At 37.4% G+C, this 23,461-nt stretch overlaps 1 protein-coding gene across 5 annotated transcripts in view; it reads left to right on the forward strand.

Moving 5' to 3' along the window:
- PPEF1 (protein phosphatase with EF-hand domain 1) overlaps positions 1–23,461 on the forward strand; it is a 135,638-nt gene that overhangs the window by 86,817 nt on the left and 25,360 nt on the right. For 4 of the 5 annotated variants that reach the window (XM_037020564.2, XM_073227603.1, XM_037020566.2 and 1 more), the window contains 6 exons: positions 3,603–3,769; positions 6,692–6,728; positions 7,654–7,803; positions 10,965–11,099; positions 19,146–19,331; positions 20,677–20,819. In XM_037020564.2, coding sequence (XP_036876459.1) covers positions 3,603–3,769; positions 6,692–6,728; positions 7,654–7,803; positions 10,965–11,099; positions 19,146–19,331; positions 20,677–20,819 — 818 coding nt within the window. The remainder of the gene's footprint in view (positions 1–3,602; positions 3,770–6,691; positions 6,729–7,653; positions 7,804–10,964; positions 11,100–19,145; positions 19,332–20,676; positions 20,820–23,461) is intronic. The other variant, XM_073227605.1, reaches the window with a different exon arrangement.

Genomic DNA, 23,461 nt, shown 5'->3' on the forward strand with positions numbered 1-23,461 from the left:
AGTATTACAATAGATATTTTTGAAAAATTTCCTTCTTTCTACTTGGTTTAGTATTTACTTCACTTTGTTTCATCCTTTTCCTTTTCTTTTTGCTGTTTCATGATCTTTTCTTTTTATTGTTATCTTCTTTGGCCTTTTTACTGTGCTTTTCCATTCACTAGTGGTTATCATTTCACTCCTGACATTTCTAATAATGTATGTGTATATATTTCTCAAGGAGCTATAACTTTATTCTTTTACCATTATCCTCTCTCTCCTCCAGTAAAATAAATGTATTTATTTTTATACTTTCTATGCTTTCCATGTATATCCCCCATTCAGATGAGACTTGTAGAAAATTTTACTTTTCTCCCCCAACCACCCCTGTAAATCCTAACTATTGCTCATGCCACATTTTTAGTTCTTGACTACATTAGGTTTTCCTTCATAGTATGTCTCATCTCATTCTAGAATCCTTGCTTAGTACTTAAATGCAAGTTCCACATTATCACTATTGACTTATATTAAATTATATATTGGAAGGTTCATTGTTCATATCTGTATTCATTCCTCTTGGTCTTTCCATGGCTTAAGGATTTTCTATTGTTACTTCTGTTATTTGGTTAAAATATTTTCTTGAGTGTTTTCCTCTATGGGGCATGTGGGTGCTTTATTCTCTGAAACTGTGTCTAGTATACAGCACGCGATCTATACATGTTCATTGTTTTTGTGGTATTAGATCATTACATATTCACATATGTCTTTCTTCCACCTTGAAGTTCATTTATGTTTTTGATGGTTTTGATCCCTTACACAATATTTGATCCCTGCAAATATTTTCTATTACCCTGAAAAGTTTATGATGTCTTGGCCAAATACAATTCTTGGTTCATAGTCCTTTTCTCTCTTTAAATTGTAGATTTATTCCACCATCTTCTAACACTCCCTACTGCAGATGAGAAGTCTGATGCCAGGATGATTCTTTCCCCTTGTAACTTGTTCTTTCTATCTGGTAGCTTCTAAGACTTTTACCAGGTAACTGGAGTATTTTTTCCCCATCAGTTTTTCCCCCATCATGAGCTTTTTCAAACTTCAGGCTGAAGTCTCTTTTTAACCATAGAAAATTCCCTCTTATTTGTGTAATTATTGCCTCTTCTCCATCTGTTCTCTTTTCCTGATATGGAATGCTTTTTACTGGCATATTAGTTCTCTTGGCTCTGAACTTAGTCTAATCTCTTACTCATTCCTCAAGATTTCCAACATTTTTCTTTTTGCTCTAGGTAAGAGATTTTTCATCTGCTTGCTCTCTCAGGTCAATAATATATTTTCCAACCATTCTGTCCTTTAGTTAGCTCTAATCTGTTGATATTTTAAATCTGAACAGCACATTTTAAATGCCAAGAATTATTACCTTTTTTATTCTTTATTTTATAGTCCTCTTATTATTTTTAAAGAGTAAAGTTGTCCTTTGTCTCCTCTAGCAGTCCTGTTTCATTAGGGCATAGGACTCTAGCAGATCTGATTGGTCTGCCCCTCTCTGGTTACTGGATTCCCTTGAGTACTAAGCTATTTCCATTTTCTATTTGCTGCTTAAGTGAGGTTAAGCCTCTCCATATTTGGAGGCATAACCATTTCTACTCCTGCATCAAGAGTATGAGAAGAAGTCTCTATGTTCTCAGGTGTCCCTAAATGCAAGTATTCGTGTTCTTTTAGCTTCCTAGACATGGAATAAGTTCCCATACACTTTTTAGTAAGATCCAGCTCCCTCTCCCTGAGCCAGGGACACATGTTCCAAGGCAAGGTCTCCCTTTGATCAAGGGATCCATAGGTCCCCACAGGCCTAGTTCTTCTATATTCTCACCCCAGGGCTCTCTGCGACTGCTCCTCTAGCCCCCTTCAGGCCTGGCCATCCCAGTAGAACCTATAGCCTGCAACACCCCTCAGACTCCTCCAGCTCACTCATTCCAGCCAGCTGATGGCTGGGGGTAGGAAGAATATCAGAGATGCAGAATCCTTCCCTTTTTCTTTAAGTTTTGATGAGCAATAGCCTGTATTTTTGCAACTGGCTCATGCTATCTAAGCCCAGTGTGAATAAAGTTATGTGAAGTAATGTATAAGGACATGTAAAGTAATGGGATTTTAAAATTAGAAATAACATCGATGTCATAAAAAAGGAATCTCTTAATTTGTATGGTGTTTTACAGTTTTCATGCAATTTTATATACACAGTCTCCAAAGTAGACTCCAAATTTGAGTTCCAAAGTAGCCCTCTGTGTAAGTATGGAAGTTAACATCCCTACTTTAAAGATGAGGAAACTACAGCTCATAAAGATTAAATAACTTGTACAAGGAAATGGGTAATAGTGGAGCTAGACTAGAGAAAAGTCTTATTTCTGGCCCAGAACACTGTACTACTTTGCTTGTTTCCAGTTATCTTCAGGACATGTTCTATTGCATAATGATTTCTGGAACCCTTAAGTTATATATTGTAACCTGTATTATATTTTTTCAACTATTTCTATGATATTGATATGAACAATTTAAAATGTATATAAATACTAGAATGGTAAGTATAAAGTAATGACTTTAAAGATTACGTAGTTTGAAATCTAACAAAGGAGGAATTTGAAAATAGTCTGAAAAAGATTAATATAACTAGAATGTGTATTATTTCCTGAAAATAACTTTCTTGATGGAGGTCATACATTTGGATATATGAGTGCTTAAAGTTTTCTCTTTGTAATCTATTTTTTGAACATTTGAAGTTATATTACTATGCAATAGAAATAAACTCGACTATTTCCCAATCAGGCATGGCATATTTGTTTTGTTTCGGAGTTTAGCAGTACAGAAGTAAATGGATCGATAGCTGTTATAAAGACCAGACCTTTGTCCTGATCCCGGTTCATTTTTGTGCTAAAACTGTGTTTAAAAGTAGTATCTCATACATACTTTTAAAAGTAGTATCTCATACATACTCAGGAGTGATAATCAAAATATTTAACAACTAATATGGCCTGGTCAGTGAGCAGTCAGAATATCTAACAGCTATCACCACTTGGTGTAGTTGTATCAGAGTGTAGTGGTATTTCACCCGCCCTGCTCTCAGTTGCATGGTACCTCACACTTCCCTGGCTACTCTTATACCCATTTTCTCCTTTGGTCTGGGGAGCGGTGGGGTGATATAGTGTCATCCCTTTTTTTGAAAATTGAGGGAATCACAGTCCACAGAATGAAAGACTTTTGGTTTTTGGTTCAGTGTTCTTCCTTGGGTAGAAATTTCCCTCTTTTCACAGGAGAAGGAAGAGATGAGAGTAGCCATTTTTGATGGGTCAAATATCAGCTTCTTTCAGAGAAAGCTCATAGTAAGTAGTGGGTAGAATGAGCAACCCCCACCCCTCTGTGGAATCTTCCTGTCCCAAGCTAATTCTTCAGTTTCAAGGTCCCTTGCAGGAGATGCCTGCTCTGGAAGAGTGAAACTGGCTCAAGCAAGTGAGCACATTTTTCCCAGTGGAAGAATCGATTCAGCCTTTTCTCCATATTCACAGGGACATGAAGTACAAAGACACATTAAAAGTACCTTCTTTTAACTGCTTGTTTTGCTCCCTGTTCTCCTTCCACAGAATGGTCTCCCCTCAGAGAACAACCCATATGTTTTTAATGGTGACTTTGTAGATCGAGGAAAGAATTCCATAGAGATCCTAATGATCCTGTTTGTAAGTTTTCTTGTCTACCCCAATAACCTGCACTTGAACAGAGGGAACCATGAAGATTTTATGATGAATTTCAGGTAACCTAGGCTGTTAGATTGCCTCTTTTGTTTCCTGTTCTAGAAACTGCTGCCATGTTTAGTTCCTAGCAGAGAGTTAGAGGGGAGTGTAGAGAAGTAGGGATGGAGGGGGATCTCAAGGAAGACCTCAATACTTACCCCTATTTACCACCCGAGTCTTCTCCTGAGTATAAATTGTTCTGAAGTCCCCTTCCTATCTTATCTTCCAGTTCTGTTTCTCCTTTTCTCTTCTATTATGTTATTTCTCTTCCTCCCATTCCCACCCTTCACATGCCAAATTGTGTGCTGGGTAGATGTGTTAGGCCAAAGTTGGAGGTGTGGTGGGTTCTATAAGCAGGCTTAGATGGAATCATTCTGTTGCTACTCTTTTGGCTTTAGATGTTGTCTCAGAAACTAGTGCTGTGTTTTTTCACTGATGTGCCTATTTTTTTTATGACATGGAGATCGCTTCTGGCATAGTTGTTCATAAACATATTTGAGAACAGCTGTAATATAGCATTTCAACTGTCTGACTCACTGGAGATTGAGGAATAAAGATTGGTTAAATGATTTAACAATTTTTGCTGGAAGGCACAGAGGGTGACAGATGATCCCCTTTCCCTTCTTTCTTCCTCCTTCTCCTCTTCTTCTTTCCCTTTTCTTTCCTTCTTTCTTTATTTCTTGTTTAATGAAAAACAGAAACCACTTTCTCTAGGGCAGTAGAAGGCATGGCATGTTTCATGCTTTTTTTCCTTGACTTTTGGGTACCTTGGTCAAAGCTCAGCAACTGAATAGTTTTATCTTTGGGGCAGTTTTGGCACTTAGCTGGAGTCTAGAGTTGCAGTTCTAATTCTCAGGTGTGGAAGCAGATGCAAGACTATGAAGAAAAAAATCCCAAGACTATTATCAGAGGCCCACTATATATAATGTGCTCAGTACTTTTATTTGGGCATGCCATTGAGCCTTTCACTTATTCAGTTAGTTAATCATATTTATATAGTACCTACCATGATTAATGAAAGAGATGTGAAGGCTACCCTCATGGAGTTTACATCTAGCAGGGAAGACATGTGTTGAGCAGGTTTTCCAAATGTGATGAGTTTGTAAAATGGGGGGATCTAACCTATCTGAGGAGTGACAGAAGGTTCTCTGATAGAAGTATGGCATTAGCCTGAGACCTGAAGGATGAATTAGGCAATCAAGAGAGGGCCATGGTAGCAGAATGAGAAACAGTATTCCATGGTGAGGGGACAATTTATGCAGAGCTTGAGGCAAGACTTTTTAGACTTGAAAGAAGTTCAGGAGAGCAGGAGCATAGACTGAGGGACAGGATGATCCCTAATAGGGCTGGAGACATAAGAAATGGTTGGATTGTGGAAAGGAATTTGGGCTTTTTTCTAAGAACAACAGAAAATCATTACAGAGTATCAAAATTTATGTTTGAAAATGCAGCAGGAAAAGTGGTTGAAGAGAAGAGTGAATACAAGAAGGCCAACTGGGAAGTAGTTGAAGATAGAGATGACCAGGTCTTACTTCAACAAGGGTAGTAGGGATGGAGATGCAAAGAAGTGGCCAGATTCCAGGGGAGTTTGGGCAACGATGGCCTAAGCCTTGGTAATGTGGTATGGGAAACTTAAAGAGGAGAGAATCCAGGGTGACCTCCAGGTTCCTGGCTTGAGTTGGAGGGTACAGCAGCATTATTCCCTGAGACTGAGAACATGATAAAAGGAGACAGTTGGGATGAGGGAGGATGATGAGTTCAGTTTGGGGTAAGTGGACCTGAGGTGCTGTTGAGTAGGCAGTTGAATGCACATGTCCAGAGCTCAGAAATGAATCATGGACTGGGGCACTGGCCAGCAGTATTGACACACAGATAGTACCTGGAGCCCTTGGTGAAGATGAGATTGCCAAGGGAAAGAGCGAAGGGAGAGGAGGGCCTAGGACAGAATCTGAAAACTTCAACATTTAAGGCTAGGTAGCGGCAGACCTGGAAAGGAGATTCAGAATAGCCAGAAAGGTAGGAGGAAGACCAGGAGGGTGGGTGTCCTTTCACAGAATCCATGAGAAGAATAGTTTTCCTGAAGGATGGTAGAGTCTACTGTATTTAGTGTTTCAGAAAGGGCAAGAAAGATGAGGACTATAAGGTGCCCATTGGATTTAATAACATGTATACCTTTGGTGAGTGCAGGACTGAATTCATCCCAGAAAAGTGTTACACTGTAGAAGCCTGACTTGACGTGATTTATATGGAAACCTGAAATGAGTATGCTGTGTTCCAACTTTATTGTGTTGGGTATTAAGGGTATATATTATTATCCTAAGGCAAGGAAAAGTAATTGAAAACAATTTCCATCATTAAATTTCCCTTAGTGGCTACTATTCAGGCATGAAAATTCCTGACACTCTCTATTAAAACCTTCAATACCATTACATGAACTATATCAGAGAGAGTTTAAAGAGCCAACATTTTATCTTCTAGGCTTTTCTTCATGTCTTTGTTCATTCTTCCCCCACTCCCGCCTATCATTCATTTATTGTAAGATACAGGATGTCTGAGAAAAATCTATCTAGATGAAAAAGCTTTTTCCCACACAGCTTCCCCCAGCTGCCACAGCACACTTTTCTGAATATTTGTAGCATATACACAACTTATGCCTACCACAAATTTCCTAAGTTGTCTAGTAATTGTTTCATGGAAATTGATCTTCATTCCCCAACCATACTATAAATTCCTTGAGGGGAGGAATGATGTCATGGGCTGCTTTTTGTTCTTTCCAGTCACACCTAGCAAAGACTTGGATAAGTAATAGTTCCACCAAAGTCTAGTTTCTTGAGTTCTTGAGACTTGCAATAGTGAGATGTCAAGGGCTCCCCTTTTTGCATGACTCATATAAGTGGGAGTTAACATGTAATTAAATGGTTTAAATCCCTTTCTTTTTTCAGGTATGGCTTCACAAACGAGGTTTTACATAAATATAAGGTAAGTCTCATATACTTTTTTTTTTGCATTCTCTTTGCTGTTTATACATAGAAGTAAAAAAAAGAGCCCTCAGGAGTGTGATGGGTGAACTAGTCAGAATCCAGGCCAATAAAATAAAAAGCACAGCAGGATGCCCTGACCATGGTGGAGACCTAATTTTCTTCCCCAACTGAATGAAGCTTTTTCGTTGTAACTTTTGTGTAAGTTTCAGCACAGATACAAACATATTCCATTATTTTAAAGGTACCCAAGGTTTGTTTTACTCAGTTATGGTAAAACATTGAGGCACAGAAATGACTGACCTAAAGGAAGAGGTTCTATTCACAGTTGCCGTAGAAGACAAGGCACAGCCCAGCACACTGGGGGACAGTGTAGGGAGCTCTAGGGTTGGTCGGAAGGGGGAAACTCGGTCAAGAGCCTTTATTGTGGTTTCTGTGGGAAGGAAAGGGGGGGCGGTATAAGCAGGCTTAGGATTGGCTAGTTTGAACAACTTCAGTGGGTTTTGGGGCATAGGAACTTTCTTTAGTTGTCTGGTACCTGGCCATGGGGCAGTAAGGACAGAGGAATAGTGGCTTGGAGTGTGCAAGCCCGATAAGGGAGGTGGCTGGGGGTGTGGCCTCTAGATTGGTAGGTTTTCAGATGAAAGGTACCCTCATTTGCATATGAAAGGCAAGGCATTTACTTTCTCTAGGAATTAGCTAGCCCTCCCAGGAGCAGTCTCCCCAGGGTCAGCAAAGCACCAAGATATTGAAGTACGAAATTACAGAATAAAAAGACATGACTGATGCCTACTAGTAGGTTACTTACTCCATGCTGATTTCCTTTGGGTAGCATGAAAATGGTTGCTTTTTGTCCATACATTGGGACTACTCAATAAACTGCAACCCATCAAAAAACCAAAATTTACTCAAGCTCTTACTTACAGCTGCATGGAAAAAAAATCCTACAAATTTTGGAAGATCTCTATACTTGGCTCCCAATTGGTACAATCATTGACAATGAAATCCTTGTCGTACATGGTGGGATATCGAAGTCCACAGACTTGAATTTACTTCACCATGTGGAGAGAAACAAAGTAAGAAGCAAAGTTTATGTGAATCTTGTCTCAAAGATTTATAAGGGAATATATACCTCTTTTAACTTTAGTTTGTATTTATGCTTTCGTGGTTGTTGTGACTCTGAAAAGATTAGTACAAATTTTAAGAAAATCTTTGCATGATAAAGAACTCAATGGTAACTTTCTATATATAGAAAATATTTTTTAAAAATTCATGATGAAAGTGAAAAACAAGGAGATGTTACCATTTCATATAGTTTCTAAAAGTGAAAAATCCTAAAAAAAAAAAAGAATAAAAATTTTAGCAACCACAAAAAAAATAAAATAAAACTTTAAAATCCTGATTTAAAAAAATTAACATCCCTAACTAGTTAGTTAATATTGTGGTAAACTATACATAACATAAAATTTAACACTAACCATTTTTAAATATATAGTTCAGTAGCATTAAGTATGTTCACATTGTTGTACAACCATCACCACTATTGTCACCATCCATTTCCAGAACTTTCCATCTTCCCAAACTGAACTCTACATTCCCCACTCCCTCTAGACCCTGGTAAGCACCATTCTACTTTCTGTCTCTATAAGTTGACTAAGTGTCTCATGTAAGTATAATCATACAGCAATTTATTTCTGAACTGATATGATCTCCCTTATAATATGGCTCAGGGTATTTTGGGGAAATATTTTAAACCTAAGTCATCATGTTAAGTACAACAGAAACAGAGCAGGAACAAGTAAAGAGCCACTGACAGAAGTGGCTTGTAGAGCCCCCACCCTCAGTGAAGGGCCTCTGGCTAGCCTTGCAGAGTGACTGGAGCTGTTTTCCTCCTGTACCAGAGCCCAGCTGAAGCCCCCAGAACAGAACAGGGGTTGAGGGGAGTGCCCCTGGGCATAGGACCACTAGCAGCTCTGGAGCCAAAGGATCATCTGTGGTCCCAGCGAGAAACCCAAACCCTTGCCCTCAGGACTGATAATCAACTTCCCACCAGTCTAGGCAAGTGAGGTCTAGTGTCAGAATTTAATTTGATATAAACAGAAGTGTGACCTCTGTTCACCTTGAGTCTTTGGAGCCCTTATACCTTTATACACGAAAGAATGATAATATTATTGCTTGCTTTTTTTCATCCTTTTCATTTCAGCTTAAATATACCCTTCCTCTGGAAGGCCTTGCACAACCTCCAGACTAGATCAGGTCCTGCTCTGTATGCTCTCCAGCCCCGTGTACAAACCCATTTCCTGTCTGGGTGACTGGGCAGGGTACTGACGTTTTCTAAGCCTCTCTTTCCATACCGATACATTGAAGCTAAAACTACTTACCATGTTGAATTGTTGAGAGAATTAAATGTAATTACCTAGATGAAGAAAATGGCACAGTGTAAACTCTGAACACAGAGCTCTCTTCTCCAACTCTCTCCTCTTTTTCCTGATACTTAGAAGTGAGGTTTAAATTTCAATCACCAAGACAGACTCTGGGGAGAAGTTTTTGGGCCAAGAATTTTCCCAGGATACTTCAGATATCACCCTCTTCAGAGGTCATTGTTCCACCTACTCATAAGACTGGTTTTAAAGTTAGAAATTTGACTTGTATATTTTTTTGTATCTTCCACCCCTCCTAGAGTGAGGTTGAACTGGTAGTACGTATTTGTTGTATTAAATGTGATTCAATTGTCATCAAGTAGTAGGTTCAAGCCTTTGGAACTCTACCAGATACGATACAGAAGTAGATTTTCAAGTTCAGTTTTATATTGCCCACTTCCCCATCACTTAGGACCCTCCAGGTATAGAGTTCCTGGTTTACACCTGTTCTTATGGTTTAATTGTTACAACGGGAGAAGTAGGGTTGGGGGAACCTGATGACAACCTCCATTCTAGGTTCATTAAAGGCATTTGTAAGGTAGGCAGCTTGGGAGTGGGATTAATGAAGTTGGAGGACTCTTCCTTATAAGAGGGACAGAGAAGGAAGATTCTTAAGACTATGGTTCTGGTTTAGTGTTCTTCAAACTCCCTAGTATGAGAAGGGATGGCTACTAGCACTCCCAGTAGAAATGATGGTGTGGTGTTTTGCTTCAGGCAAAGTATTGTGATCCCAAGTGGCCTTGAAACAGCAGAGTCACACATACTTAAGAGACCATGTGGCCTTGCCCAGTGAGATTATCAAAAGTGAGTGGTGTGTACCCAAGTCCAGATTTCGTCACAGAATGTTCTGCTCTACCTAAGACCTGTGGACATTTGCTGGGGAGAGATAGGGAGGGTAGGAACTCACTAATAATAGCTGAGATTGAATTTCCAACCATATCTATGAGACAGGACCTCAGAATAGGATTCAATTTTATTTTGAAAAATAAAGGTAAGACTTCATATACACCCAAGTTTATAGAAGAAATGGAATGCCTGCCATTGAGAATTGTCCATTACTGACCTAAAGCCACTAATGTAATAGAAGTATTGTTTCAAATTATTTTGTATAAAGGTATGGTGCTACAAGGAAACAAGTATAAAATTAGTCTCAGGTTGTATAAGGGAATGCAGATGGGCTTATAGCAATTGATGTACTAACAGAAAGACATTTTATTTTCTATGAAATGCATCATCTTTGTTACTAGGATGAAAGAACATAATTGCTGGCAGGGTCAGATTGAGAACCACATTGCACTTAAGTTGAAAGGCTTCCAAAGTTTTCAACCTATGTTCCCTTTGAGGACTTTCCTGGACCACGATGTACTTTTTCTCATTTCTCCTGGGAAACACAACAAAATGAAAAGCAGCCACCCTCTTAGAAGGTGTTTCTGAACTCAAAGCCTGTTGGTTCTCTCTCACCCCTATGCATAGACAAAAGCTTAGAGGGAGACTAGTTTTCCCTTAGCATCTTCCATTTCTTGTGATGATGCCTCAGAACATGTCTAGAATTGATATGTGTGCCCCTGGGGTCCTTTAGAAACTTTAATGGGAAACTTTCCCTCTAGTTGAAAAATATACAAACAGAATTAACAGGCCCATTTTGTAGAGACCAGTAGATCAATGAGATAAAGGAGGTGGTGAGATGGAAAAGGTGACCATGTGTTTTTCACTGGGTTGAAGTACACTAATATAGACAGAATAGCAGCTGGTACTGAAGGTTCTGCATTCGGCATAGTAAGCGTAGGGTTTCGCTAAAGCATGAATTTGTTTTGTAGATGAAATCTGTGCTGATGCCACCAGTTCCATTAGGTGAAGACCATAATACTGCTTTGGGGAAAAATAAAGTGCCTCAAGGAGTCAAAACAAATGAATCCCCTTCTGAACAGTTAACAAAGCATGAATGGGAACAGGTAGGTTATCAAAGTATCTGCCAAAGTTGCAGCAAAGACACAGCATAGATGATGTTAACGCTTACAATATCTAGATAAAAAGTGACTTAGCTTTATAAGCACATTGCATCCTTCTCTCTGAATGCATCACTATATTTTTAATAACTCTGTTGAGATATAATTCACATGCCATGTAATTCTCCCATTTAAAGTATATTAATTCAGTGGTTTTTGGTGTGTTCAGAGTGCTATGCAACTATCGCCATCGTCTAATTTTAGAATATTTTTACCACCTGAGAAATAAACTCCATACCTATTACCAGTCACTTTCCATTCCCTCCCCAGTCTGTCCCCGACTCCCATGAGCCTTAGGCAACCAGTAATCTACTCTTGGTCTTTATAGATTTGTTTATTTTGGACCCATATTTATCAGACCCATATTCATTTGGACCCATATTTGCTTATTTTATAGAAATGGACCCATAAGATATGTGATCTTTTGTGTCTGGCTTCTTTTACTGAGCCCAGTGTTTTGAGGTTATCCATGTTGTAGGCTGTATCAGTATTTCATTTCTTTTTATTGTTGAATAATATCCTATTATATGGATATACCCCATTTTATTTATTCATTCATCAGTGGGTAGATATTTTGGGTTGTTTCCGCTTTTTGGCTATTATGAATAATATTGCTATGAGCGTTCACATACTAGTTTTTGTGTGGGCATGTTTTTGTTTCTTTTGGGTGTATACCTAGGATTGAAATTGCTAGGTCGTAAGATAAGTCTAACACTTTGGGAAACTCCCAGACTGTTTTCCCAAGTGGCTGCACCATTTTACATTTCAATCACCAATATGTGAAAATTTCAATTTATCCACATCCTCTCTAACACTTGTTATTGTTTATCCTTTTGATTATGGCCATCTTAGTAGGTGTGAGGTAGAATATCATTATGGTTTTGATTTGATATGGTTTGAGCATTTCTCTAATGATTAATGATGTTGAACATCTTTTCCTGTGCTTAATTGTCATTTGTATATCTTTTTAGGGGAATGTCTATCACATCCTTTACCCATTTAAAAAACTGAGTTATCTTTTTATTATTGCATTGTAAGAATTTATATAGTCTAGGATAAATCCCTTATCAGATATATTATTTGCAAATACTCTCTCCCATTCTGTGTGCTATGTTTTCCCTTTCTTGATGGTGTTATTTGCAGCATGAAAGTTTTAAATTTTAATAAAATCCAACATATCAATTTTTTTTCTGGTGGTTTTGGTATTATAATTAAGGAGTCATTGCCTAACACCAAATCATGAAGATTTATTCCTATGTTTTCTTCTTCTTGTATAGTTTTAGTTCTTACATTTAGGGGTCTGATCCATTTTGAGTTCATTTTTATGTATGGTGTGAGGTAGGTGTCCAAATTCATTCTACTGCATGTGGATGTACAGTTATCCCAGCATCATTTGTTAAAAAGACTTTTGAAAGACTATTGGAGACTCATTGAATATTCTCGGCACCCTTGTCAAAAGTAAACCATAAATATGAAGATTGATTTCTAGATTCTTAATTCTATTTCATCAGTACTACACAGTTTTGATTACAGTAGCTTTGTAGAAAGTTTTGAAACTGGGAAGTGTGAGTTCTCCACCTTTGTTCTCTTTTTTCAAGATCGTTTTGACTATTCTGGGTCCCTTGAATTTCTATATGAACTTTAGGATCAGCTTGCCAATTTCTACCAAAAAGCAGCTGGGATTTTAGTAGGGATTGTCTCAAATCCTTGGATCAACTTGGGTACTGTTACAATCTTAATAATATTATGTCTTCAATTCCATGAACATGAGATCTCTTTCCATATATTTAGATCTCTAAAATTTCAACAGTGTTTTCTAATCACGTACACTGAGGCACTTGTTTTGTTAATGTTATTACTAAGTATTTTTGATGCTATTGTAAATAGAATTGTTTCTTAATTACATTTTGGTTTGCTCATTGCTGGTGTATGGAAATACAATTGACTTTTGTATACTGATCTTGTGTTGTGAACCTTGATTAACTTGTTTATTCATTTTAATGTTTTTAGGGAATTCCTTGGGACTTTGTATATACAAGAGGATGAGGATGTTATCTGTGAACAGAGATCATTTTGTTTCTTCCTTTCTAATCATCTGGCTGTCTTTTATTTCTTTTTCTTCTTTAATTGCCCTGTCTAGAACCTCTAATACACCACTGAATAGATGTGGTAAGAATTGACAGACTTGTTTTATTCCTAATAATAGGAGGAAACATTCAGTCTTTAACCATTAACTATATTAGCTGTTTGTATATTATCTGCCCTTCATCAAACTGAGTAGATTCCCTTCTGTGCCTACTTTGTTGAGTATTTTGTTTTGTTTTGTTTTTTTATTAAGGTATCATTGATATATAATCTTATGAAGGTTTCACAAAGCAACATTGTGGTTACCACACTCACCCATATTATCAAGTTCCCCCAACCCACTGCATTGCAGTCACTGTCCATCAGTGTAGTAAGATGCTACAGAGTCACTACTTGTCTTCTTCGTGCTGTAGTGCCTTCCCCGTGAGCCACCTACGTTATGTGTGGTAATCATAATGCCCCTTAATCCCCTTCTCCCTCCCTCCCCACCCACCTTTCCCTACCTCTTTTCCTTTGGTAACTGCTAGTCCCTTCTTTGAGTCTGTGAGTCTGCTGCTGTTTTGTTCCTTCAATTTTGCTTTGTTCTTACACTCTATAAATGAGTGAAATCATTTGGTACTTGTCTTTCTCTGCTTGGCTTATTTCACTGAACATAATACCCTCTAGCTCCATCCATGCTGTTGCAAATGGTAGGATTTGTTTTCTTCTTATGAATGAATAATATTCCATTGTGTATGTGTATTGAGTGTTTTTATCACGAAAGTGTGTTGGATTTTGTCAGATGCTTTCTTTGTACCTATTAAAATCACTATGTGGTATTTCTCCTTTATTCAAATGGTATATTACATTGATTGATTTCTTATATTGCTTATATTCCTTAGATAAATCCAACTTGGTTGTGGCATATAATCCATTTAATATATTTCTGGCTTCAGTTTTCTAATAGTTTTTTTGAGGATTTTTACATCTATATTCATAAGTGATATTGGTCTGTAGTTTTGTTTTCTTATGATATCTTTGGTATTAGCATAAGATTGGCCTAAAAGGATGAGTTAGGAAGTGTTATCTCCTCTTCTGTTTTTTTTGGAGGAGTTTGTGAAGGGTTGATATAAACTCTTCAAATGTTTGGTAGAATTCATCAGTGAAGCCATCTGAGCCTGGGATTTTCACTGTAGATTATTCTAAGATTTCCTATTCAGTCTTCTTCTTTTAGTTCTCTTCAGATTTTCTATTTCTTCTTGAGTAGTTTGTACCTCAGTAATCTTGATAGATTGTGTCTTCCTTGGAATTTGTCCATTTCATCTAATTTATCTAATTTGTTGGCCTAAAGTTGTTTGTAGTATTCTTTTATACGTACTTATATATATTTAAATTTCTGTAAGGTCAGTAGTTTTGTCCCCTCTTTCATTCCTGATTTTAGTAATTTGAGCCTCTTTTTTTCTTAGTCTTACTAAGGTTTGTCAATTTTATTGATCTTTTCAAAGAACTAACTTTTGGTTTTATTGATTTTTCTCTATGATTTTATGTTCTTTCATTTATTTCTGCTCTAATCTTTATTATTTCCTTCTTTGTGCTTGTTTTAGATTTAGTTTGGTCTTCTTATTCTAGTTTCCTAAGGTGAAAGGTAATGTCATTGATTTGAGATCTTTTTCCTGTTCTAGTGAAGCTATAAATTTCCCTGTAAGTATTGCTTTGGCTCCATCATAATAAGTTTTGCCAAGTTGCACTTTCATTTTCACTTATCTCTAAGTATTTTCTAATTGCCCTTGTGATTTCTTCTTTAACCCACATGTTATTTAAGAGTGTGTTGTTTAATTTCTGCATATTTACAGATTTCCCATATATCCTTCTCTTATTGATTTCTACTTGAATTTGATTGTCCTTGAAGAACATACTTTGCATGACTTAAATCTTTTTAAAATTTACTGAGTTATGTAATGGGAATCTCCTCAATTTGATGAAGGGCTAATATGAAGGAAGAGAAGTGGGGAGATAGAGATGGTGGGAAGGGGTAGTGATAGAGAAATAGGATTCATTATTGACTTGTGCATCCAGAGTATTGAAAAATCAAGTAAGTATAATAGGCACCCTATAGTAATCAAGACAGGATACCTCCTTAAATTTTGGCATACAAATTCCAAAGTCAAGGTTAGAGAAAGTACTTCTAGGATTGTGGTGAGTAAGAAGGATCATGCCAAAGATATTAGAGTTGCACTAAAAGAAAACTGTAGCCTCTGGAAGCATAGATGAGTTAGAATTATGGAGAGATGGAGTCTTAAGAAGTAGGAGAGAGGAGACGGGAGGTCATTATTCTTAGAACCTCCCCCACTCCCAAAATATAGATGAGGCATCTTACAGACTCCATGTACATGACTGCAGCTGATACAGGGTAAAATTGACCAGAATCTCATCCCAATATTTTAATAATTTCATTTGTATCCTTAGTCTTCTTTCCTTAGTTCCTAATACATCGTGGACATGTACACTTTAGTTAGCTAGAGTTAAAATTTCCTGATAAAAACATATTTCACAATTACTTTATTTCTTAATATCTATGAGCTATGTTATGATAAATATTCAAAGGCTTTTTATCCCATTCTCATGGAAGTGCATAATTCTTGGCAGGGTACTAGAATTTAAATTATATCTTATATTCACTAGATGGACGGGATATATATACTCATAACTAAGTCATTGTCTAGAGACAAGTGTGATACTCTTCTTGAGGATGGACTTGCAACAAGGAGGCCAGAGAGGTTTAAAAAAAATAATTGTAATTATTTGTATCCTGAGTGACTTCCTTCTCTTCATTCATTTAACAAGTATTTATTGAATGCCTACTATGTGTCAGGCATTGTTCTAGGCTTTTGAGAATGTCAGTGGCCAAAGATTTATTACCTCATGTAGGTTACATTCTAGGGGAGGAGTTAAATAATAATATAATAATAAGAAAGTAAATTGTATAATAAATTAAGTGAGAAGTTCAATGGAAAAAATTAAAACTAGAACAAGGATAGGGAAAACAGGAGAACTGGAGATAGGGGAGAGAGTTGCAATTTTAAATATGGTAGTTGGCCTCATTGTGAAGGCTCCCAAGAGTGAAATGGCTAGTCACTGAAAGATAGAGCCGGATTTTATCCCAGGTCTGACTCTAGTGTCTGTGCTCTTTTACTGAAGGGAAAGATGACTTAAGAGTGACAGGAGGTCTTAGAAAGGAAATGAGCTACTCAACTCTCCCCTCATCCAATGAGGCAATGTGTAGAGAAGGCATAGTCTTCCAAAGACCTCTAGGTACTGGGCTGGAAGGTGTGGACTGAGCACAGCTGTTAAAATGACATGTTCAAAAGCTGGAAGAGGACATATAACTAAAGGAAAACATAAAAGAAACTATAGTGTTAGTGTCTTATAAGAGAAGCATCTAGCTACATCTTTCAGAGCTATTAACTCTCCCCTAAAGCAAACTTTTGGAAACTGGATTAGTTAGAGCTGCAGACAAGCACAGGGCACTTTTTGCTGGATTTATTTTGTATTTAGGAAGTTTAAAGGCTGAGATACAAATAGATTTTTGTTGCCCTGGTCATATAAAATCTGTCATTCAGTAAAACTTCCAATTTTTGGTTTGAAAATTTTCAGGAAGGAATGTTGTGAATAACTATTTTTTCATGCACTTACCACCATTTCAGAAAAGTGATATTGGTGAGAGGAAAGAGATCGTTTCTGCTGAGGAATTGTTTCACCAGCAAAAGGCCCCTTATAGAATTTTTTGTTTGTGAGCCTCAGAATTAAATCTATGTTGTGGCCACAGTCTGGATAAACTTAGTGAAGTGAATGAAGTTGAAAGAGAGAAAAGAAATGCACAACTTGAGGAATGGATGATTCTGAAGTAGTTCATTTCTATAAAACTGATACCCCTGATAACTGTGAATCAAAGAAAATTGAATGTTAGATATATCTTCCTCATTTCACTGATAAGCCAACTAAGGCTCAAATAGGTCAAGTGATTTGCACAAGGTGACACAGCTGACACTTGAAGAGTGTCAGCTCCTTGGCCAGTGCTTATTCCAGTTCAACAGAGTCCCATCATATGTACATTTAATTTATGTAAGTTTCAACTGTATACGTATGGTGAAAAGGAGAGAATAGTATATAATTTTATTTTTGTATATACTGTTTGTCATATATATTATCACATATGTAAGATATGAATATCTTATTGTATAGGGCTGTATATACAAAATCATGGGTACTGTGCTTTAAAGGTAATTTAAGAGGCTTTCCAGGGGAAATTTTAGCTATAAATGACTTGTATCTCATGTAGGAGTTTAAAACTTATTCCCTCCTTATAAAACACAATTCCTCATGTGCTGTGTTTCCTCCTTCATTATACTAAAGGTCAGATCATGTCCCCCAAACATGAATTCATATAAGATGCCAGATATGACTCAGTTCAAAATGAGTTATTTTTGTCATAAACACCAGCGAAGTAAATGGGCTCCATTGCATTTATTTGTAGGGTAGGGTTGTGCCAGTGTTGGAATTCAGTGGTGGAGAAGGGAGACTCCTGGTCTGAATCTTCTTTGGGTTTTAATTGTCACTTCAGTCAATCAGCAAAACTCTACAAGTGTCTGGTAAGTGCCTGGCTCAGGGCTTCTCCAGTCCTGACCAGGTGCTTGTCACTGCAGAGTTCACCTACTAGTTCTGTTCTCTCCACCTCACTGTCTTTCCTCCTCACTTATTTCTAGCTTCCCTTTAATACTAAATGTATAAATGAATGTACAGTCAGGTTTAGTGAGCCAGCCATTTTTGGTCTTCTTCTTAAGACCTGATGTGGACCCACTAGAATAACTGCACAGTTTAAAATGCATGCTTCCTCACACCCTCAACAGAAACATGTTGAAAATACAGAGTCTTAGAATCATAGTCTGTTAGAGCTTTCAGATGCCTTACAAGTCATCTGACCCAGTTTCCTGATTTTGAAGATCTAGAAGGTGAGACTCAGAGAGTTTTCTCAAGGTTGCACAGCCTTAGTGACAGCCAGTTTTTCTCATCCTGTAGGAGAAGTTTAAATAAACATTATATGTAGATCAGAATCACAGAAAGGGACCCTCTAATTTTCTATAAAAATATTCTTAGAAAATTGGATCTTTAGTCCTGGGTATCACATAGCCTACACTTATCTCTTTCAGCCCCCAAAGAAAATGTTTTGCTAATAAAATACTTGCAAATTTAGGAAAACACATCATGGTAGTCAGTCCATGGCTAAGTGTATCACTGAAACTGAGAAGCTTCTTATCAAAGGCACAAAAAGTGAAGTAGAGGCTTTAAGGGGTATTCTTGAATGAACAGCTGCCTACATTTGTAGTGGGGAAAAGGCTTCCTCATGTTATGTGCTCAACAGGGCAAAAACCAGAGCCAAAGCTGGGAGACCTACTTTATCTCTTTGAACATATTAAGGACACCTAATGTGTATTTACTGTGGCGAGCACCTTTGTCCTTTGAACATGACAATGAAGTTCTTTTAAGAGAAAAAACCTTGGTAGATTCAGCAATTGTGAAACTGTTGTGATAGTATTTTTTTTTTTAAAGACTACTGACAACCACCACCAAAAAAATACCCCCAAACAAAGGCAAGGGCTGATTCTTCACGATCACTGCGTGTTGGTACTTTGGCTATTGTTATCACTACATTGGTTATTGGGGATGGGGATGAACAGAAAGGGATTGGTGGCTATGGGCATAAAAGTTATTCTGAAAAGATTCCTGGAGGAGATGAGTATGAAACAATTTTGAAGGAGGGGCAAGAACTAGTTAGACTTTGGGGTAACTTGGGTTACTATTTCTGGCAAATCAGTTGGAATCTCGACTTTCACTTGTAAATAGCAGCCTAATCTGGTTTGTTGTTCCCAGGTCATTGATATCCTGTGGAGTGACCCCAGAGGCAGAAAAGGCTGTTACCCAAACATAAGTCGAGGAGGAGGCTGCTATTTTGGGCCAGATATTACCTCCCAGATTCTTAACAAATACCAGCTGAAGATGCTGATTAGGTCCCATGAATGTAAGCCCGAAGGGTATGAAATCTGCCATGACGGGAAGGTAAGCCAACATCATCAGTGGCATCGCCACAGATCCTCCCCCGTGCATAGTCTTGCTTCACGGGATGTGTCTGACCTAGAGGCCCATGGGAAGATATCTTCTCCATTACTAAAACAGAAGGCCATGCCTTGGGACACACAAACAGGAGACAGTAGAGTTCATGCAGGTTGTTTGCAGGGGCCTCACTGTCCCTCACCCTAAGAGAGATTCAGCTTCTTTCCCTGATCTTCCCTAATCCCAGAGATAAAAATTCTGACACGTGTCCTTACATACACACCAAGAAAGGCTTTGTTATTTACTAACTGCAAAGCAGCTCTCCGGGACAGTGGGGTTACACATGTCCTTTCCTCACAGAGCACATAAAAATCCCGTCTGCTTTTGTTCACCTTTTGTACTTTGTGCAGCGATGAGCCGTAAAATACACCTCTCTTCTACACACCGAGTAGGTGACCTCTAGCAAATCCCCTGCTGCAGCTGCTTAAAGTGTGTTGTACTCCTTCGGTAGTGTCTGATAGGGCTAGAAGAGGTGAGGGATGAGGAACTGGGTTCTTGTCCCAAGTTGTCCTTCAATGTCCCTTTTCTAATAGAGAGCAGCAGTAAATAAAAAGGAATGCCAAATTGTGTGGCATTTCCTTCTATTTCAAAACTCACTTTTCTTAACTCTATTAGTTCATTTTAGGGTCATACTAATGTTATGTGATGGTTAAGGCATATATTATCCAGGGTTTCTTTATAATAAGAAAACAGTGAGACAATGGCTTGTCCGAAGTGATAGGCACATGAGGACAGAACTGGGCCTGAGCCAGGTTTACCCTCCCATCATCTACCACAGCTCCAAGGCCGGTTCCTTCCCAACACAATGGCCATGCTCCCTTATTCTAGCCACGATTTCTCTGCCCTTAAAGCACTGGTTTTGTGGGGGTCCCTGAACCTTCTGAATCAGTCACCTCCAAGCAAAAGAAAAAGACTGTCATACTAGACAAGTTTTATTTTGAATGCTCAAATATCACAGGGAAAGAAAATAAAGGCTTTACCCCCTTGCGAAATAAGAATTTGTAAAACTGAGCACTGTGGAGGATTCTAAGATACAGAACTGAAATGTGCTAGGATGGAAGGCCGTGCACTGTGGGCATGAGTGGCTAGAATTTGGTCCTCCTAGGGACACTGAGTTAAAAGCCTTGTTTCTCTCCAGTGGAATCACGGGAAATCCTGTCAGGCTTGGATAATCAGTATGGATTTTGAAATTCGATTTTTGCTTTTAAAGAATCGAACTATTTCTAACTTTACTGAAGGACCTTGTGCAAACTAACCCCATGTGAATCTCACCCTCTTTTTCTCTAATCAGGTTGTTACTATATTTTCTGCTTCTAATTATTATGAAGAAGGCAGCAATCGAGGAGCTTACATCAGAGTGGGATATGGTACAGCTCCTCGATTCTACCAGTATCAAGTAACTAGGGCAACATGCTCGAGGCCTCTTTACCACAGGTGTGTATACTCTAAGGAGAATTCTGAGCACTGGGGACCAGGCGGACCCAGTCCAGGATGGCGGGGAGCAGCCGCAGCAGTGAAGACAAGTACTTACTGGTCACTCCTTGGTGTAACCACAGGGGTTAAGTGGGTCTCTCTGGGTGATGGCTTTCATAGGTTATCTTCTTTGTCATCCTTTACCATTATCTTTTTTAGATTTTTTTCAGTATAAGATGAATATGCTTATTGTTAAGAGGTGAGAGAAAACAAAGATGTATAAAGACAATGTTAATGATCTTCTCTCCCCTTACTCCTCAATAATCCTTTTCCCCAGCAACAACTGAAACTAATAACCTGGAGTCGAACCTTCCACCTTCTTGCTCCTACAAAAAACAGACATGCAATTATTCATTCATTGAATAAAAAAATTTTGAGCACCTACTATGTGTCAGACACTGGTCTAGGCATAGGTGATAGAGCAATAAACAAAATAGGCAGAAGTCCTTTCCCTCATCAAATGCATCCCAGTGGGAGGAGAAAGACAGTAAATGACATACACACATCTTTTAACAAAGATAGAATTACACTGCACTCTCTATTCTACAAATGCCTTTTGTTTCCTAAAGATTGTACTGTGAACATTTCTCCAAGTTAGTACAGGTAGACCTAACTTACTCTTTTTAGTAGATTTACATAATATTCTGTAGTATACATGTGCCATAACTATTATGGAGTGACTAAATCTTTCTTAATGGCCCATCCAGACTGGTTCCAGGGTTCGGCAGTTAAAAATAATGCTATAACATTCTTCTGTGTGTGTGTATACATACATGTACATACATATATCCATAAGTTTTAGTGTTTTTTAATGTGAGATTTCAAAATTTAGGATTTACATGTTTAAAATTTTGCTAGATATGCCAAAAGACCTGTAACAATTAACAATTTGAGAAATAACATTATTTTTCTGTAACCTCATTAGTCTCAGATCATATTACCCTTCTTAATTTTTGCCAAGATGATGGGTGAAAATGAAAAATTTCATTGCTTTAATTAGCATTTTAAAAAAGACAGCTGTATTTACCCATTTATGTTTTTGGACATTGCATTTTCTCTTCCTTGAATTTCCTATTTATATCATTCCCCTGTTTTATTTTGGGTTGCTTGTTAATTTCTAATCAATTTTTAGGAGCTCTTTGCATATGAAGAATAAAGGATTTTTATGAGCACATTGCATATTTTGTTAGTGTTTGCTTTAGTTCTATGAAATCGCATTTTATTTATAATTTCATCATAACTTTTGGATTTTCACCTTTGTTGGAAAATGTCTCCAACACCAATTTATGTAATTTGTATATATGTATGCATATATATAAATTAATTTCAAATTTATTTAGCTTTGTTGAGACATAATTCATATACCATAAACTTTACCAATTTAACATATACAATTCAATGTATTTAGTACATGTATAGAGTTGTGCAACCATCACCATAATCTAATTTTTGAATATTTTTGCTATCCTAAAAAGAAAATTCCTACCTATTAGCCACCACTTACCAGTCACCTGCCCCCCATCACAACTCTAGACAACCATGAATCTACTTTCTGTCTATAGATTTGTTTATTCTGGACACTTCATTTAAATAGGGTCACACAATATGTGGTCTTTTGTGACTGGCTTCTTTCACTCAGCACAATGTTTTTGAGGTTCATTCATGTTGTATTATGTATCAATACTTCATCCCTTTCTATGGCCAAATAATATTCCATTGTATAGATATGCCACATTTTCCTTGACCATTCAACAACTAGTGGAACTTTGGGTTGTTTCCACTTTTTGGCTACTATGAATAATGCTGTTTGGAACATTGGTTAACAAGGTTTTGTACATACATATGTGTTCATTTCTCTTGGTTATATACCTGAAAATGGAATTGCTGGCTTATATGGTAATACTATGTTCAACATTTTGAGGAACTTGCAAGCTTTTTTCCCAAAGGGCTATACAATTTTACATTCCCACCAGCACTGTATGAGGATGCCAATTTCTCCACCTCCTTGCCAACCCGTTATGATGTCTTTTTGATTATAGCCATCTTAGTGGATGTGAGATAGAATCTCATTGTGGTTTTTGTTTGCATTTCCCTACTGACCAGTAATATTGAAGTCTTTTCATGTACTTATTGGACATTTGTGTATTTTCTTTGGAGAAATATCTATTTCAGATCCTTCTTCCATTTTTAATGCATATTACTCTTTTTATTATTGCATTGTTAGAGTTCTTTATATATCCTATATACATGTCACTTATTAGATATATGATTTTCAAATAGTCTCTCCCATTCTCTGGAATGTCTTTTCCCTTTCTTGATGGTATTATTTGTTGCACAAAAGTTTTTAGTTTTGATGAAATCCAATATATTGTTTTTCTTTTTTGTTTCTGCTTTTGGTATCATATCTCAGAAGCCAGTGCTTAACCAAGGTCATGAGCATTTATTCCTACGTTTTCTTCTAATAATTTTGTAGATTAAGCTCTTACATTTGTGTGTCTGATAAATTTTGAGTTAATTTTTATATATGGTATGAGGTAAGGATCCAGATTTATTGTTTTATACATGTGGATATCTAGTTGTCCCAACACTATCAGCTGGAAAGA

The sequence above is a fragment of the Manis javanica genome, chromosome X (genome assembly GCF_040802235.1).
Source record: "Manis javanica isolate MJ-LG chromosome X, MJ_LKY, whole genome shotgun sequence".
Classification (NCBI taxonomy): domain Eukaryota; kingdom Metazoa; phylum Chordata; class Mammalia; order Pholidota; family Manidae; genus Manis; species Manis javanica.